At 36.1% G+C, this 17,752-nt stretch overlaps 1 protein-coding gene across 1 annotated transcript in view; it reads left to right on the plus strand.

The window, feature by feature from the left end:
* The first annotated feature begins 308 nt into the window (after positions 1 to 308).
* The window catches only part of LOC149776128 (peroxisomal carnitine O-octanoyltransferase-like), an 81,635-nt gene continuing 64,191 nt past the window's right edge, over positions 309 to 17,752 (plus strand). The window contains exons 1-5 of the mRNA XM_089942394.1: positions 309 to 490; positions 1,292 to 1,420; positions 6,730 to 6,854; positions 7,211 to 7,392; positions 9,861 to 9,988. Coding sequence (XP_089798520.1) covers positions 1,303 to 1,420; positions 6,730 to 6,854; positions 7,211 to 7,392; positions 9,861 to 9,988 — 553 coding nt within the window. The 5' untranslated portion in view covers positions 309 to 490; positions 1,292 to 1,302. The remainder of the gene's footprint in view (positions 491 to 1,291; positions 1,421 to 6,729; positions 6,855 to 7,210; positions 7,393 to 9,860; positions 9,989 to 17,752) is intronic.

Here is a 17,752-nt window from a genome sequence, read left to right on the forward strand (position 1 = left end):
TACAACTTGCAAATCCAAAATTAAAGGCATGCAAACTGGGGCAAGAAAATTAGAGAAGGATGGAATTATTTTACTTGTATATTACTCCTTCTCATGACTGCAACAACTCGCGGAAAGGAAGCGACAACGTACTCAGAAAAGAGTAATAATAAAAGACAAGAATGAGGAGAAACAGCAACACATGAACGCATTTTATTCATGAAAATGACAGTAAGAACTATGCAAAGCCTACATTATGCTGGTCCGGAATTTTTGCTGTCTTCTCCATTGCTATTATAGTATGCTCTTTGTGAGTTACTTCCCCTGCTGGTTGGTATGGACTTTGATCAGCGATGATAGTATTGCAACGATATGTTTTCAGTTCCCATAGTTTTTTTTTTAAGGCTAATATGTGGATGATATTTATTTATTAAGTTGAACTGTAAAATAATTCAAATTAAGACCAATATCAAGTGCATCAAGTAGTTTTTTAAGATCGCTTTTGCCAAAGGTAAGGTATCGTTTTCCAACCCCTCCATTCTTCTTCTCAACCTATTAAAGAATATGTACTTTGTTAAGCCTTGCTATGCGTTACTATATCTGTTAATTAATGATTTAAATGAATGCCTGCAATTTGTCTATGTAAGTACTCGGTCAAGTTGCATAACCATACTTGCATAGGCATCGATTACGCTAGAGCAACAAGTTACCCCTCCCCTTTTTTCTGACATGATGGGAGAACAACTGTCTACGGCACGATTTGTACCGGTACATCATTGCTGTTGATGAGGCGCATTATCGTTCTGCTAATAAATACATTTATTTCTACTGACCTTTGTGTGCATACGGTAATCGTACAATGCAAGACATCGACCCTGATATGTATGTTTTGTGGTTGATGTCTTGCCACGGAAATATCGTCGCTATGTAGGATTTTCCTTGGTACTCCCCAATTTTGGAGCCTGCGGTCTTTCACCCTTTGTTTCAAGCGAGTTACCTGCTATTACGCAGCTAGTTGAGATTTTGAAATTATTTTATCATGAGTTAATATTATGTTTCAGTAGAAGCCGCTTTCGACAATAAAGAAAACAGGAAAACGTAAACAATATAACATTTTTGATAAATTCGGCCTTCCATTTTTACAAAGCTTTGTTCCATTGGTGATTTTGTTTTTTTTTAAAAATGAAAGTTGTTTTTTTTTATGTAGGTTTTCAGTGATTCTTTATGCTTCATATAGGCAGTTAGGCAGGCTGTTATCGTATGTTATTAACTTTAAAAATGCTCAACATTACATTTGAGATTCTGTTTGCAGATTTAATAGATATGGACCCAGATGTATTATTTGCGGATGACAAAGAGAAGACATTTGACCATGAAAATGACCTACCATCACTTCCTATACCGTCTCTTGAGCATACACTGGAGAGATACATTGATTCTGGTGAGCTTTTAGATAATAGCTCTACATCTTCAAAAGCGCTTACTCCTCGAGGTATTGTCCATCTCAAGAACTAGAGTAGGAATGCCAGATATTAAAGTTCCTCATCCTTGTTATGCTTGGTGTTTGTACCAGTCATGCTTGTGTATTCTTGTAATTGTGGATTTCAGAATGTCCACTCAGTACCACGGGGTTAAGTGTACACCACACTAGTTGGATGTCCACTAAGACTGGTGGATATCCATTCAAACTAGTGGAACTCCATCACATATTTTATTGTATTCACCCTTTGAGTTGACATATAAGACACATAGTTGTGAGATTCCCAGATACCATAAATCCCTTTTCATGTTCAGACTTTAGTGGCAACATTTTTCATAGCATTTATCATTCAGCTAGCTTGGCATATGCAGAGCAAAACATGTGTATCATAAAATAAATAACATGTTTAAAATATTTTGATTATTCTCTGCAGTCCTGCCTTATTAGTCAAGTACATTTCATCTTCGGTCGTGCTGCCCAGTGACTACACATGCGGCTCCTGAGTCCAAAGTTGGAAGCACACATGATGTTACAGGTTGGGAATGGGAAGTCTGTAGATGTGGTGGTCTGGAATGCTGTGATGTGCCGTTTATCTCTCATGGCTATGAGTTGTTGGCAGTGGTCACCTCCACTACTTCAGCAGCCTTTGTGATGAGCATGCATCGTGTAGACCAGTCCTTTGCCACAGCTTCCATCTTGCTGGGTAGGATTCCACACCATTTCAAGTTACACTTGAGGTTGACTTTGTACCTTTTCCTGGGGCACCCTCATTTCCACCATCTGAGCTGGGCTTTCATCAGCAGTGCCTCAGTGCTAGGAACAAAGGCCCTTTTGAGGACTAATAAGTTGGACACCCTGTCTTGCCATTGGATGTGCAAGAATGACAGTCCAGGTTTCACAGACATAGAGCAGGGATGGGAGTATGACAGCTTCATAGACCTTGATCTTGGTGGGCATCCAAATGTCATTTTGCTGCAGGACACTGTCACAGTCTTCCAAGTGCTTGGCTTGCTTTCTGGATCCAGGCTGTAATTTCTTTATCCAGCGACTCATCTGAAGACATTGTGCTTCCTAGGTATGTGTGTGTGATTTTGATTTTTTAAAATTTTTCAGTCATATTGCTATGATTCTGCAGTGTGTCAGTTTATACTGATATCTATCATAGGGGCATCATGCTGCAGATATATAGCATCATGTCCCACCTAATCACATTATCCTGACACCAGGCCGACCAGTCCTAACCCTAATCTCTTAATGCTGAGTGCCTAGTGAAGCAGTTGTTAGTACTATTTTTATAAGTCTGGTATGACTCAGCCAAGGTTTGAACCCATGTCCTCCCGAAGCGGACACTCTTACCACTAGGCCACCAGAGCGGTCCTTCTAGCTATGTAAAGCCCTCCAGGTTCTTCAGCTGTCTCCCCTCAATCTTAATGGTTGGTTTGTATAAAGAGCTGGTTGAAGGAGTACCTGTTTTATCCAGGTTTATAGTGAGAACAAACAGCCTGGATGACTAAAAAAAATTATTCACAAGGGTCTGTAGGTGGCCATAAGTACACAGTCATCTGCAAACAGAGCTTCAAGAAGTAGTCTGTCCATTGTTTTTGTTCTTGCAGAGAGCCAATGCAAGTCAAACAGGGATCCATCAAGGCTATTCTTGATGTAGACTCCAATATCTAGGTCTTTCACTGTATGGAGTATGACTTGAGTGAAGAAGAGGTTGAACAGCACAGGTATGAGTACACAGCCCTGCTTCTCTTCTGTCAAGATGTCAGAGTGGTCAGAGTAACCCCTATTGATAAGACCTCTCCTGTCATGTCATGAAACAACTGGATTTTGGTGGTGAACTTTCTGGAGCAGACAAGTTTTTTAAGGATGAACCACAGGGCTTCTCTATTTACACTGTAAAGAGATCAGTGTGCTGTTCCATGCATTTCTCCATTATTTGCCTCTCAGATCTTGTAGACTGTGCTGCAGCCTGGACAGAATCCACACTGTGATTCAGGTATCAGTTCCTCTGAGATGGTTGTGACAGGTCTGTTCAGGATGGTGTGGGCAAGAATCTTCCCTGTAATGGAGAGCAGAGAAATTCCTCTAAAGATGTTGCAGTCAGCTCTAGCACCTTTATTCTTGTATAGTGAGATGATGGTGGCATCTCTTGAATCTGCAGGCATCTCCTCCTTGTCCCAGATACTGGTGAGGATGTCATGGAAAGGTACAAATGCTTCTGTACCAAGAACCTTGAATACCTCTGCAGTGATTCCATCTATACCTGATGCTCTGTGACAGTTCATTTTTTTGATGGCCTTACACACTTCGTCAGATGGGGGCAAGTCCAGTTCTTTGCAGACTGGTCTCTGGTGGATTTGTTGTAGTGTTTCTCTGTCGACAATGGATGGGTGATTGAGGAGCTTGCTGAAGTGTTCCTTCCATGTTGCTTTTATTCCTTCTGTGTCTTTGATGGTTGAGATGCCATCGTCTGAGAGTAAAGGGGTGGATCCTGATTTGGGAGGGCCATAAACAGATTTAATGGCACTAAAGACCATTTTGTAAAAGGTGCCAGGGTCAGCAGTGAGAAAAAGGGAAAGTCAGTTGACTTGAAAGACTGGAAAGTCACTTAAAGTACAAAAAATACACAAAGTACTGGAAAATGTTCTTCAGTATCTTCATTTTTTGAATTACAAAACAACTTTGATTAATTGAGGATGACAGTTTTCAGATGCTTGGGATTTCCCTACAGTAGCCCATTAAGTCTCCCCTTAAGGATGCAGGTGTGTCCCAAGTGGGTCTTTGGAACTGGAACCTTAGCACACCTTCCAATTAAAACAATTGAAGTTATTGAACAGAAAGACCACTTTTTGGTCAACATAGCTTCTCTTGGTTACCTCTTCTCAGCTGCATCATATAGCATGATGAAGGACACCACACTGAATCCAGCTGCATTACCACATACTGGAAGCTGTGGTCAAGACATCCCATCATGCACTTTCTGTAGCAATAGCTTTATCAGTGTCTGTAGCAATAGCTTTATCAGTGTCTGTAGCAATAGCTTTATCAGTGTCTGTAGCAATAGCTTTATCAGTGTCTGTAGCAGTAGCTTTATCAGTGTCTGTAGCAATAGCTTTATCAGTGGACTTTCTGCATATCTGTCATGATGTTGCACTGGAGAGTATCATAATGTCTCCCCATTAAACGTGTTTCTTTTTGAGGAACATTTCAAGATGGAGACCACTTCTGCAATCCAGAATGCAATGTGTTTGTCAGATTGGCCAGTCTCCAAAGACTTTTACGAAGTTTTTCAATTCTAGGTGATGCCAGTCTGAATTGATTCAGAACCCTGGATCTTCACCCGAATAATCGGAGAAGTAGTGTCTTAACTCCATTTACTGAAAATCCTGATTCTCCAGTATTTTGATGACTGGCTTTATGTTCAGTTCCTATTCTGTTGTTGGATGACAGTAACTTGTTTGGATCTTTTTTGCAACCGTGACAGGTTAGAACTCAATTTATCTCAGGACTTTGTTTATATGGGAATGAACTTCCCTACTAACCAGAACTTATTCTTGGCCCCACGGGATCGCACAGATCAAATCCTTGCTTTTCTAGAGGTGCTAAGAGCAATACATTGTCTCCTTGCTCTACCTATCTGTATTGGGAACCTTGAATGCCACTCCCTATCTGGTTAGTTAGGACTGATTCCCCATATGACTTTCTACAGTTTCTCCTTCCCACCTGGTGAAAACAACTTATATTCTCTGATACGTCTAGGACCAGATTTTCTGGATTATTTCATTCCGGATGAATTGTCATGGCAATCATATTACTTATTGCTCTCTCTCTCTCTCTCTCTCTCTCTCTCTCTGTCTCTCTCTCTGTCTCTCTCTCTCTCTGTCTCTCTGTCTCTGTCTCTGTCTCTGTCTCTCTCTCTCTCTGTCTCTCTCTCTCTCTCTCTCTGTCTCTGTCTCTGTCTCTGTCTCTCTCTCTCTCTGTCTCTCTCTCTCTGTCTCTCTCTGTCTCTCTCTCTCTCTCTCTCTGTCTCTCTCTGTCTCTGTCTCTCTCTCTGTCTCTCTCTCTCTCTCTCTCTGTCTCTCTCTCTCTCTCTCTCTCTCTCTGTCTCTCTCTCTCTCTCTCTCTGTCTCTCTCTCTCTCTCTCTCTCTTAGCCATGGTTTTTAGAATCACCACTGTATCATTAAACATTTTGCACTTGGTGAAGCACCTAAATATTCCCCTGGAATTTTGCTCAGAAATTCATCTTTTATCTATCAAATTACATGTATGCTTTGTAGTGGGCAAGTCTTTGAATATTTAATGGCATTGTATACTGCTTAAAATGAGCATTTTGCACTGTCTACTATTGTAGCTCTGACAGTTAAGTTCCATGTAATGCAGCGGATGTACATAATTGCATTGCTGTGACATTACAATTGGGGCCAAAAATTTGATCCATCCACTATCTACCATAACACGGATATGTACAACAATGACTATATCCAGTCTGCAATGGTCAGCATTGTATAGAGATTCATTTCTACCGTGGAATTGTGGATTATCCAAAAGCCATGAAGCATGTACCTTAGGTGCTATAATATGGCTATATCTTATCTTGTCTTAAGCTGTCAGAATGTTGTAAAAATGACCAGATGTACCGTAGGTGCTATAATATGGCTATATTTTATCTTGTCTTAAGCTGTCAGAATGTTGTAAAAATGACCAGCTGTACTGTAGGTGCTATAATATGGTTATATTCTATCTTGACTTGAACTGTCAGAATGTTATGAAAATGACCATATGTACTGTAGGTGCTATAATATGGTTATATTCTATCTCGACTTAGAATGTTATTATAATGACCAGATGTAAAGAATTTTGGTTCACACTCACCAAAACTAACCCATTGCTTTGGAGCTTTAGATGTTGCAAAAAGTAGGATATGTGAATGGCTTCACTTTAAATGTTATGAATGCATATATCTTTTAGCCAAATGAGTGCTTGTTTGATAGTATCAGAATTAGTAAATTTGGGGGTGGGTCAGTACGAAGTACATTATTAGTCAGTGTGTGAATAAATATAAATATATATATATATATATATATATATACACTTTTGTTTATTGTCATAGTTTTTAATTCATGTTCTCATATGAAGACTTGTGTGGCAAACTGCAGTACTAATATGTGCTAACAGTAGGTTTTTTTATACTGATATTTTGGAATAGCTTCACAGAGGTAGTACTCATCATGACTACTTCTTATATAAATATATTTTTCTCCAGTGAAACCACATTTGACAGATGATGAGTTCCGCCAGACCCAATTCATTGTGCAACAGTTTGCCTCAGGGATTGGGAAAGACCTGCACTTTAAGCTGCTAGAAAAAGCCAAATATGTCAGAAATTGGGTAAGTTAAATAGCCATGATTTACACAGGTCTTGAAATAACCTAGTCATGAAAACACTTGATAATTAGAAGTGGATAAAGCCCTTGAAGACCTTTAATTTGCATTGACAGCCTTTTAAAAGCCCTTGAAGTCATTTAATTTGCATTGATAGCCTTTTAAAAGCCCTTGAATTCCTTTAATTTGCATTGACAGCCTTTTAAAAGCCCTTGAATTCCTTTAATTTGCATTGACAGCCTTTTAAAAGCCCTTGAATTTCATTGATACCTAACTTGTTACAGTCAGTAATACTTGTAGATATTACTTTCCTACTGTATAAATCTTCTAAAAGATTTAAAGTCATTTTCCATGTTTTTCAGCTTGAGAAATGGTGGGAAGATGTAGCATACCTTGAATTCCGACCACCAATTGCACCACTGGTCAATTTTGGCGGTCCTGGACCATATATGTATCACTGCATGCCTCCTAAAGATGGAACGCAGATAGAGAGGACTGCCTTACAAATGCACTATTATTTGAAATTTTTTAAACTTGTCAGGACGTAAGTGTATCCAATAATTTATGAGTGATGGAGAATTTTGTAATTTATATATTTGGTTTTGGTCTTTAATGTAAAATAATTGGAACCAACACCAGAGGCAAAGTAGGTCACTGTGACATACTTATGCTGATTTTATTATTTTCAAAATCATGTATGACAGTGATAAATTTATGCTTTCTTGACATTAATTCCAGTTTTATCCATGGTATTTAGATGGAGCTTGGTCAGGTTGTTCCTATTTCTGCCTGCAAGCATATGTAGGTCATAATGACCTTCTTTAGTTACACAAAATAGTCTTTATTAGAAGTTGATGCCAGTGCTGTAGGCATTTTTCTCATTTGACTTGGCCTGAATGTTCCATGAATCATTTGAAACCTGCAAATTGGACAGAGATGAGGGGAGGGGGAATGTCCCACTGACATTGTTTTATATATGAATCCAGCATCAGGCATTTTAAAGTTTTCTTTTTCCTAGCAATTTTAAAACTCCATAGACCAGTGGAAATGGTCAATAAGTCAAATTGATGAAAGTGGCTGAATTTTACAACTGTGCAGTATTACATTATCCCTACTTTGCATTGAAAAGCATGGAGACAATAGTTGCATTATCTGCAAAATACTGTGTTACAAGGGCAAATTTGGATATCTCTCTCTGACTAGTCATAAACTCTCTGGTACACAGCCAAGCTTGGATGTCTTTCTGACTACTCTTGTCACTTTAAACACTGTAGTACATTTGCAGTCTTAGATGTCTCACTCTGTGACTACTCTTGTCATCTTAAACAATGTGGTATACAGATAAACTTGCATGTCTCTGATAAATCTTGTCATCTTAAACACTGTGGTACACAGGCAAGCTTAGATGTCTCTCTCTGACTGCTCATGTCATCTTAAACATTGTGGTACACAGGCAAGCTTGGGTGTCTCTCGCTGACTACTCTTGTCATCTTAAATATTGTGGTATACAGGCAAGCTTGGGTGTCTCTCTGTGACTACTCTTGTCACCTTAAACAGTCTGGTACACAGGCAGGCTTGGATGTCTCTCTCTTTGGACATTGTCATCTTAAACACTGTGGTACAAAGGCAGGCTTGGATGTCTATCTCTTTGATTACTCTTGTCATCTTAAACATTGTGATTACAGGCAAGCTTGGGTGTCTCTCTCTGACTACTCTTGTCACCTTAACCACTCTGGTACACAGGCAGGCTTGGATGACTCTCTCTTTGACTATTGACATCTGAAACACTCGGGTACACAAACATGCTTGGATGTCTCTCTGACTTCTCTTGTCATCTTAAACACTGTGGTACACAGGCAGGCTTATACGTCTCTCTCTTTGACTACTCTTGTCATAAACACTGTGGTACAAAGGCAAACTTGGATGTCTCTCTCTGACTGCTTCTGTCATCTTAAACTTTGTGGTACACAGGCAAGCTTGGATGTCTCTCTCTCACTACTCTTGTTATCCTAAACACTGTGGTACACAGGCAAATTTGATTGTCTCTCTCAGACTACTTATGTCATCTTAAACATTGTGATATACAGGCAAGCTTGGGTGTCTCACTGTGACTACTCTTGTCACCTTAAACACGTGGTACACAGGCAGGCTTGGATGTCTCTCTCTTTGGACATTGTCATCTTAAACACTGGTACAAAGGCAAACTTGGATGTTTCTCTGATTACTCTTGTCATCTTAAACTTCATGGTATATAGGCAAGCTTGGGTGTCTCTCTCTCACTACTCTTGACATCTTAAACATTGTGGTACACAGGAAAGCTTGGGTGTCTCTCTGACTACTCTTGTCACTTTAAACACTCTAGTACACAGGAAAGCTTGGATGTCTGTCTGTTTGACTGCCCTTGTCATCTTAAACACCCTGGTACAAAGGCAAACATGAATGTCTCTCTGATTAATCTTGTCATCTTAAACACTGTGGTACACAGGCAAGCTTGGATCTATCTCTTTGACTACACGTGTCATCTTAAACACTCTGGTACACAGGCAGGCTTGGATGTCTCTCTGATTAATCTTGCCATCGTAAACATTGTGGTACACAGGCAAGCTTGGATGTCTCTCCCTCTCTCTCTGATTATTCTTGTCATCTTTAACATCTTTAACATCGTGGAAACTCTCAATGTCTGATTTATATATTTAATTGTCAGACAGGTTTGGATCTGGATCTCTCTCTGTGACAACTCCTGTCACCTTTAGTTCCTCTTTACTATTCCAGTTTAATTTATTAGATAGAAATAAAATCTTTTTCACACCATTGTCCACTGAAAATGTTGTTAATTCATTTTTTTATAGACATTGAGGCCATATTTATTTTGAGTGAAAAGTTGTCTCTGTATTATACGTCTTATTTTTTAAAATTAATGTTAAGAGAAACCTATTGTTTTTTTTCTTTGAAGTAAGATGGTTTGTTTTATTGTTCAGAGAAGGAATTCAGAACTCTTTTTTATGTTTTTAGAGAGAAGCTACGAAAAGACAGGGACAGTAAGGGACATGCCCTATGTATGAACCAGTTCAGAAAGGCTTTCTGCACGTGCAGAATTCCTGGGGTACAGAAAGACCAGCTTTATCTGGGATTCAAAACAGGTTTGGCTTCAAAGCTTACTTGTTAGAATCAGTATTCTATACAAAGATGGGAAGCGATTTAAGTAAAGTTTAGAAAAACTTCTTATTTAAGACTATTCAGGGTAGAAAAACGTCTTATTTAAGATATTCAGGGTAGAAAACTTCTTATTTAAGACTATTTAGGGTAGAAAAAATTCTTATTTAAGACTATTCAGGGTAGAAAAACTTCTTATTTAAGACTATTCAGGGTAGAAAAACTTCTTATTTAAGACTATTCAGGGTAGAAAAACTTCTTATTTAAGACTATTCAGGGTAGAAAAACTTCTTTAAGACTATTCAGGGTAGAAAAACTTCTTATTTAAGACTATTCAGGGTAGAAAAACTTCTTTAAAACTATTCAGGGTAGAAAAACTTCTTATTTAAGACTATTCGGGTAAAAAAGTTTTGAAAATTTAACAGTTATCTATGAGCAGTAAGTTCATTACAGTTGCCCCAAAAATCCAACTATCTAGTTATCAAGATCGATAGATAGACATACTCAGTATCTGGAAATCGATAGATAGACACACTCAGTGTCAGGAATTCGATAGATAGACATACTTTGTATCTGGAAATTGATAGATAGACATACTCAGTATCAGGAAATCGATAGATAGACATACTTTGTATCAGGAAATCGATAGATAGACATACTCATTATCTGGAAATTGATAGATAGACATTCTCAGTGTCAGGAAATCGATAGAGAGACATACTTTGTATCTGGAAATTGATAGATAGACATACTCATTATCTGGAAATTGATAGACATTCTCGGTATCTGGAAATAGACATACTCAGTATCTGGAAATCGATAGATAGACATACTCAGTATCTGGAAATCGATAGATAGACATACTCAGTATCTGGAAATCGATAGATAGACCTTCTCAGTATCTGGAAATAGACATACTCAGTATCTGGAAATCGATATATAGACATACTCATTATCTGGAAATTGATAGATCGACATTCTCAATATCTGGAAATCGATAGATAGACATACTCAGTATCTGGAAATCCATAGATAGACTCATTATCTGGAAATTCATAAATAGACATACTCACTATCTGGAAGTTGATAGATAGACATACTTAGTATCTGGAAATCGATAGATAGACATACTCAGTATCTGGAAATCGATAGATAGACATACTCAGTATCTGGAAATCCATAGATAGACTCATTATCTGGAAATTCATAAATAGACATACTCATTGTCTGGAAATCGATAGATGGACATACTCATTATCTGGAAATCAATAGACAGACATACGTAGTATCTGGAAATCGATAGACATACTCATTATCTGGAAATTGATAGATCGACATTCTCAGTATCTGGAAATCCATAGATAGACATACTCAGTATCTGGAAATCCGTAGATATACTCATGATCTGGAAATTCATAGATAGACATACTAAGTATCTGAAATCGATAGATAGACATGCTCAGTATCTGGAAATCGATAGATAGACATACTTAGTATCTGGAAATCGATAGATAGACATACTTAGTATCTGGAAATCGATAGATAGACATACTTAGTATCTGGAAATTCATAGATAGACATACTTAGTATCTGGAAATCGATAGATAGACATACTTAGTATCTATAAATTGATAGACATACTCATTATCTGGAAATCGATAGATAGACATACTTAGTATCTGGAAATTGATAGATAGACATACTTAGTATCTGGAAATCGATAGATAGACATACTTAGTATCTGGAAATTGATAGACATACTCATTATCTGGAAATTGATAGATATGTGGAAATTCATAGATAGACATACTCAGTATCTGGAAATCCATAGATAGACATACTCAGTATCTGGAAATATATCTGACACATCTGACGATAACAGTATTTTGACTGACTGCAGAATAAAATGGTGGTGGTAAATCTTGGCATATTAGGTGTCAGACTGCCTCAGGCATTAGTCATTATTACTCTGTAACGATGGCTTTGTACTTCCATTAACAAACCAAATTAAGGTATACTCTGGCACACTGGAGTGATTCCATCAGTGCCTTCTATGCTGTCAAACATCAGCCAGAATTTCCAGTTTAATTATAAGCATTAAAGCCATCACATCCTTTTTTTGTGTTTGTTGTCAGTGCATCCTGTGTACCAACATTGCTAAATTTTGTGTTTGTCGTCAGTGCATCCTGTGTACAGACATTGCTAAATTTTATGTTTGTCGTCAGTGCATCCTGTTTACAGACATTGCTAAATTTTGCATTTGTCGTCAGTGCATCCTGTGTACTGACATTGCTAGATTTTGTTTTTTTTTGTCATCAGTGCATACTGTGTACAGACATTGCTAAATGTTGTGTTTGTCTTTAATGCATCCTGTGTACAGTCATTGCTAAATTTTGTGTTTGTCGTCAATGCATCCTGTGTTCAGACATTTCTAAATTTTGTGTTTGTCTTCAATATATCCTGTGTACTGAATTGCTAAATTTTGTGTTTGTCTTCAATGCATCTTGTGTACAGACATTGCTAAGTTTTATGTTTGTCTTCAATGCATCTTGTGTACAGACATTGCTAAGTTTTATGTTTGTCTTCAATACATCCAGTGTACTGACATTGCTAAATGTTGGGTAAGCAATAGCCAACAGGTGTTTGCTCCATCATGTGTCATACACCTCCAGGCACCAAACAACGCAATAGTACAAAAATGTTTTTCACCCAAACTTATAAATTGGTTCATTTACCTTCCTATTTAAGACAAGCAATAGACCACCAAGTACAGCTCAGTCAGTTCATGCACACCTGTTAAATCAAGTATATTGCCACATGCTACCCCCTCCAGCCTCGTTCTTGCCATATACACAAGCCACATGTCATTATAATTATTAAATTACATGTGTAACTGTACAGTTGCTGACCATAGACTGGAACAGATTCATTTAAGTTGTAGGGCTGGAGGGATTTGCTATTATATTTAAACATATGACTTCCTATTTTGCTCTGCAGTCATGAAAAGTCATAGTTATAATCTTATGTTTCAGTGAGTTTATGTTTCCCCATGTCATTAATCATATGTTTCAGTGAGTTTATGTTTCCCCATGTCATTAATCATATGTTTCAGTGAGTTTATGTTTCCCCATGTCATTAATCATATGTTTCAGTGAGTTTATGTTTCCCCATGTCATTAATCATGTTTCAGTGAGTTTATGTTTCCCCATGTCATTAATCATATGTTTCAGTGAGTTTATGTTTCCCCATGTCATTAATCATATGTTTCAGTGAGTTTATATTTCCCCATGTCATTAATCATATGTTTCAGTGAGTTTATGTTTCCCCATGTCATTAATCATATGTTTCAGTGAGTTTATGTTTCCCCATGTCATTAATCATATGTTTCAGTGAGTTTATGTTTCCCCATGTCATTAATCATATGTTTCAGTGAGTTTATGTTTCCCCATGTCATTAATCATATGTTTCAGTGAGTTTATGTTTCCCCATGTCATTAATCATATGTTTCAGTGAGTTTATGTTTCCCATGTCATTAATCATATGTTTCAGTGAGTTTATATTTCCCCATGTCATTAATCATATGTTTCAGTGAGTTTATATTTCCCCATTCATTAATCACATGTTTCAGTGAGTTTATGTTTCCCATGTCATTAATCAAATGTTTCAGTGAGTTTATGTTTCCCCATGTCATTTTAGTGCATTTGAGATCATTACTGTTGACCTGCAGTATGAATTTCAGTTAAAACATAATCACATATTTCATTATAGAAGCTCTCAATATCTGATTTATATATTTAATTGTCAGTCAAAACGCTGACAATTTGTTTATGCCAAGTAAATGTGATAAGCATATAAACCTAATCTTTCTTGAATGGCTTACCCACAAGCATTTAGCTGTGAATAATTCACCTTACAAAGCTCACTCTTTTTTAAGGGTGCAAAGACTTCAGATTAGCCTGCTGTATACCAAGTTAATCTGAGCAAGACATAAACCAGGATTATTCCCTAATCTGTGATAGTTTGCTAATCAAGTATTGGTTTAACTATGGGATGCATCTGTGACATTTTCAGGGTCTTTGTCTCATAGATAAGCCTGCTACAGTACTTAACAATATTGGAGATAAAATACATTTCCAATATTGCTTTTATGAGGTTTTTTCAGTGTAAAATTTAAATTTTGAATCAAAATTTGTTTTGGTATTTGGAGTTGAGGGTTTTTATTTACTGGGGACATTTTTTTGATATTAAGAAAGAAAAACTTCTCGACTAAAATCAATTTGGTCTGATATATATATATATATATATATATGGCACTTTGTTGATATATATATATATATATATATATATATATATATATATATATATATATATATATATATATATATATAATGATATGGTACATAGAACATTGGCACTTTGTTGATATGTATGATGATATGGTACATAGAACATTGGCACTTTGTTGATATGTATGATGATATGGTACATAGCACATTGGCACTTTGTTGATATGTATGATGATATGGTACATAGAACATTGGCACTTTGTTGATATGTATGATGATATGGTACATAGCACATTGGCACTTTGTTGTTATACAAGACTAGGGTGTCTTACCTTATACCAGAATGAGGTTAGAAAGTCTAATCTTATACAAGACTAGGGTGTCTTACCTTATACCAGAATAAGGTCAGAAAGTCTCATCTTATACAAGACTAGGGTGTCTTACCTTATACCAGAATAAGGTTAGAAAGTCTAATCTTATACAAGACTAGGGTGTCTTACCTTATACCAGAAAGTCTCATCTTATACAAGACTAGGGTGTCTTACCTTATACCAGAATAAGGTTAGAAAGTCTCATCTTATACAAGACTAGGGTGTCTTACCTTATACCAGAATAAGGTTAGAATATTATACAAGCATAATATTGGGATCTCTTAATGTATATCAGAATAAGCATAGTGTCTTACCTTATACCAGAATAAGGTCAGAAAGTCTCATCTTATACAAGACTAGGGTGTCTTACCTTATACCAGAATAAGGTTAGAAAGTCTAATCTTATACAAGACTAGGGTGTCTTACCTTATACCAGAAAGTCTCATCTTATACAAGACTAGGGTGTCTTACCTTATACCAGAATAAGGTTAGAAAGTCTCATCTTATACAAGACTAGGGTGTCTTACCTTATACCAGAATAAGGTTAGAATATTATACAAGCATAATATTGGGATCTCTTAATGTATATCAGAATAAGCATAGTGTCTTACCTTATACCAGAATAAGGTTAGACAGTATAATGTTATATAAGTATAATAGCATGGTGTCTTATTTTATACCAGTATAAGGTTAGACAGTATAATGTTATATAAGTGTATAATATCATGGTGTCTTATTTTATACCAGTATAAGGTTAGACAGTATAATGTTATATAAGTGTATAATATCATGGTGTCTTATTTTATACCAGTATAAGGTTAGACAGTATAATGTTATATAAGTGTATAATATCATGGTGTCTTATTTTATACCAGTATAAGGTTAGACAGTATAATGTTATATAAGTGTATAATATCATGGTGTCTTATTTTATACCAGTATAAGGTTAGATAGTATAATGTTATATAAGTATATAATATCATGGTGTCTTATTTTATACCAGAATAAGGTTAGAAAGTCTCATCTTATACAAGACTAGGGTGTCTTACCTTATACCAGAATAAGGTTAGAAAGTCTAATCTTATACAAGACTAGGGTGTCTTACCTTATACCAGAATAAGGTTAGAAAGTCTCATCTTATACAAGATTACGGTGTCTTACCTTATACCAGAATAAGGTCAGAAAGTCTAATCTTATACAAGACTAGGGTGTCTTACCTTATACCAGAAAGTCTCATCTTATACAAGACTAGGGTGTCTTACCTTATACCAGAATAAGGTTAGAAAGTCTCATCTTATACAAGACTAGGGTGTCTTACCTTATACCAGAATAAGGTTAGAAAGTCTCATCTTATACAAGACTATGGTGTCTTACCCTATACCAGAATAAGGTTAGAATATTATACAAGCATAATATTGGGATCTCTTAATGTATATCAGAATAAGCATAGTGTCTTACCTTATACCAGAATAAGGTTAGACAGTATAATGTTATATAAGTATAATAGCATGGTGTCTTATTTTATACCAGTATAAGGTTAGATAGTATAATGTTATATAAGTGTATAATATCATGGTGTCTTATTTTATACCAGTATAAGGTTAGACAGTATAATGTTATATAAGTGTATAATATCATGGTGTCTTATTTTATACCAGTATAAGGTTAGACAGTATAATGTTATATAAGTATATAATATCATGGTGTCTTATTTTATACCAGTATAAGGTTAGACAGTATAATGTTATATAAGTGTATAATATCATGGTGTCTTATTTTATACCAGAATAAGCAAAGAATATCTTACCTTATACCAGAATAAGGTTAGAAAGTCTAATCTTATACAAGAATAAGCATAGTGTCTCACCCTATACCAAGGTAAGGTTAGATAGTATCATGTTATACAAGTATAGGCATAGCATATGTTACCCTATAAAAACATAAGCTTAGAAACCATATTAGACATGTATAATCATACAGCATTTTACCCAATACTATCAATAAAATTGGTTTTTGGGAATTGAAAAATTTCAAATTCCGAACAATATAATAACTTCCGAATTTATGTAATATACTGTTCATGAGGAAATAAATTCTTCTGTTTCTTGAATATAGTAATCATGGAACAAAATTGTAATCATTCCCAACTGTACACCATATTGACAAAGAGAAGAAACTCTTTCCCATTACCTTCCCTTACTACTGCTAGGTGGTTATCCATGACTAGGTTGCCATATGATAAACATCCCACATTGCCTTTCAGAATCCTGTGAAACCATGTTTACATCAAAGCATCTGCCAAAATGTGTGTAATATTTTGAATTAAGGTTTCCACATAGGACTGGTAACCTTTTCTTTTTTTCCATGGATGGGTTTTTTAAATATTTTTTTAAGTTTGTGGATTTGCTTTTTCTGGTTGATTTGCTTACAATATTGGTCTGCATGTGCAGTTTTAATTTTTCTACTGCAAGGCTAGTTGAATTTTCTCATGTTTTTTTTGTGTGTATTTGTGGAAATTTTCAGGTTTTTATTATCCATTTTTTGTTGCTTACTGTCTTTAAAAATAAGGGAGCAAGGAAGTTTTTAAAATGTAAATAAATGTTCAAAGTCAGCCAGGATGACTTGTGACTCACTTGTACGTAGAATGCATCATCAGCACCTTACAATGTTTATAGCTCTTGTTGTTGTATATATCTATATTTTGTGTAACCTTTGGTACATGATGGTATCTATATTGTGTGAAATTTTTGTTCATAATTGTAATTGTAGTGATCATCTGTAAACAGGATATTATTTTGGTAATTGTTTGTCCATGGATGTAAATTCTATTTTAAAGATATTGAACTGTTTACAAGTTAAATTCAACCAATATATTGAACCCTTGACAAGTTTGGAGTAATTCCTCATTGGCTAGTGAGGTCAGGCAGGTTCTTAGAAGAATTAAATTATTTCTGTTTGATGGGTTTGGTCAGATATATTGTGAAATATTACTTAGCAAGTAGGTAAAAATGACATTTTAGGGGTGTGTATAAGTAACTAGCTGGACAATTATTTCATTCTCATTTCCTGTGTTCTTGTTTTAACATCAGTCTGT

The sequence above is a fragment of the Sinohyriopsis cumingii genome, chromosome 18, assembly GCF_028554795.1.
Source record: "Sinohyriopsis cumingii isolate HCF-2022 chromosome 18, ASM2855479v2, whole genome shotgun sequence".
NCBI lineage: Eukaryota > Metazoa > Mollusca > Bivalvia > Unionida > Unionidae > Sinohyriopsis > Sinohyriopsis cumingii.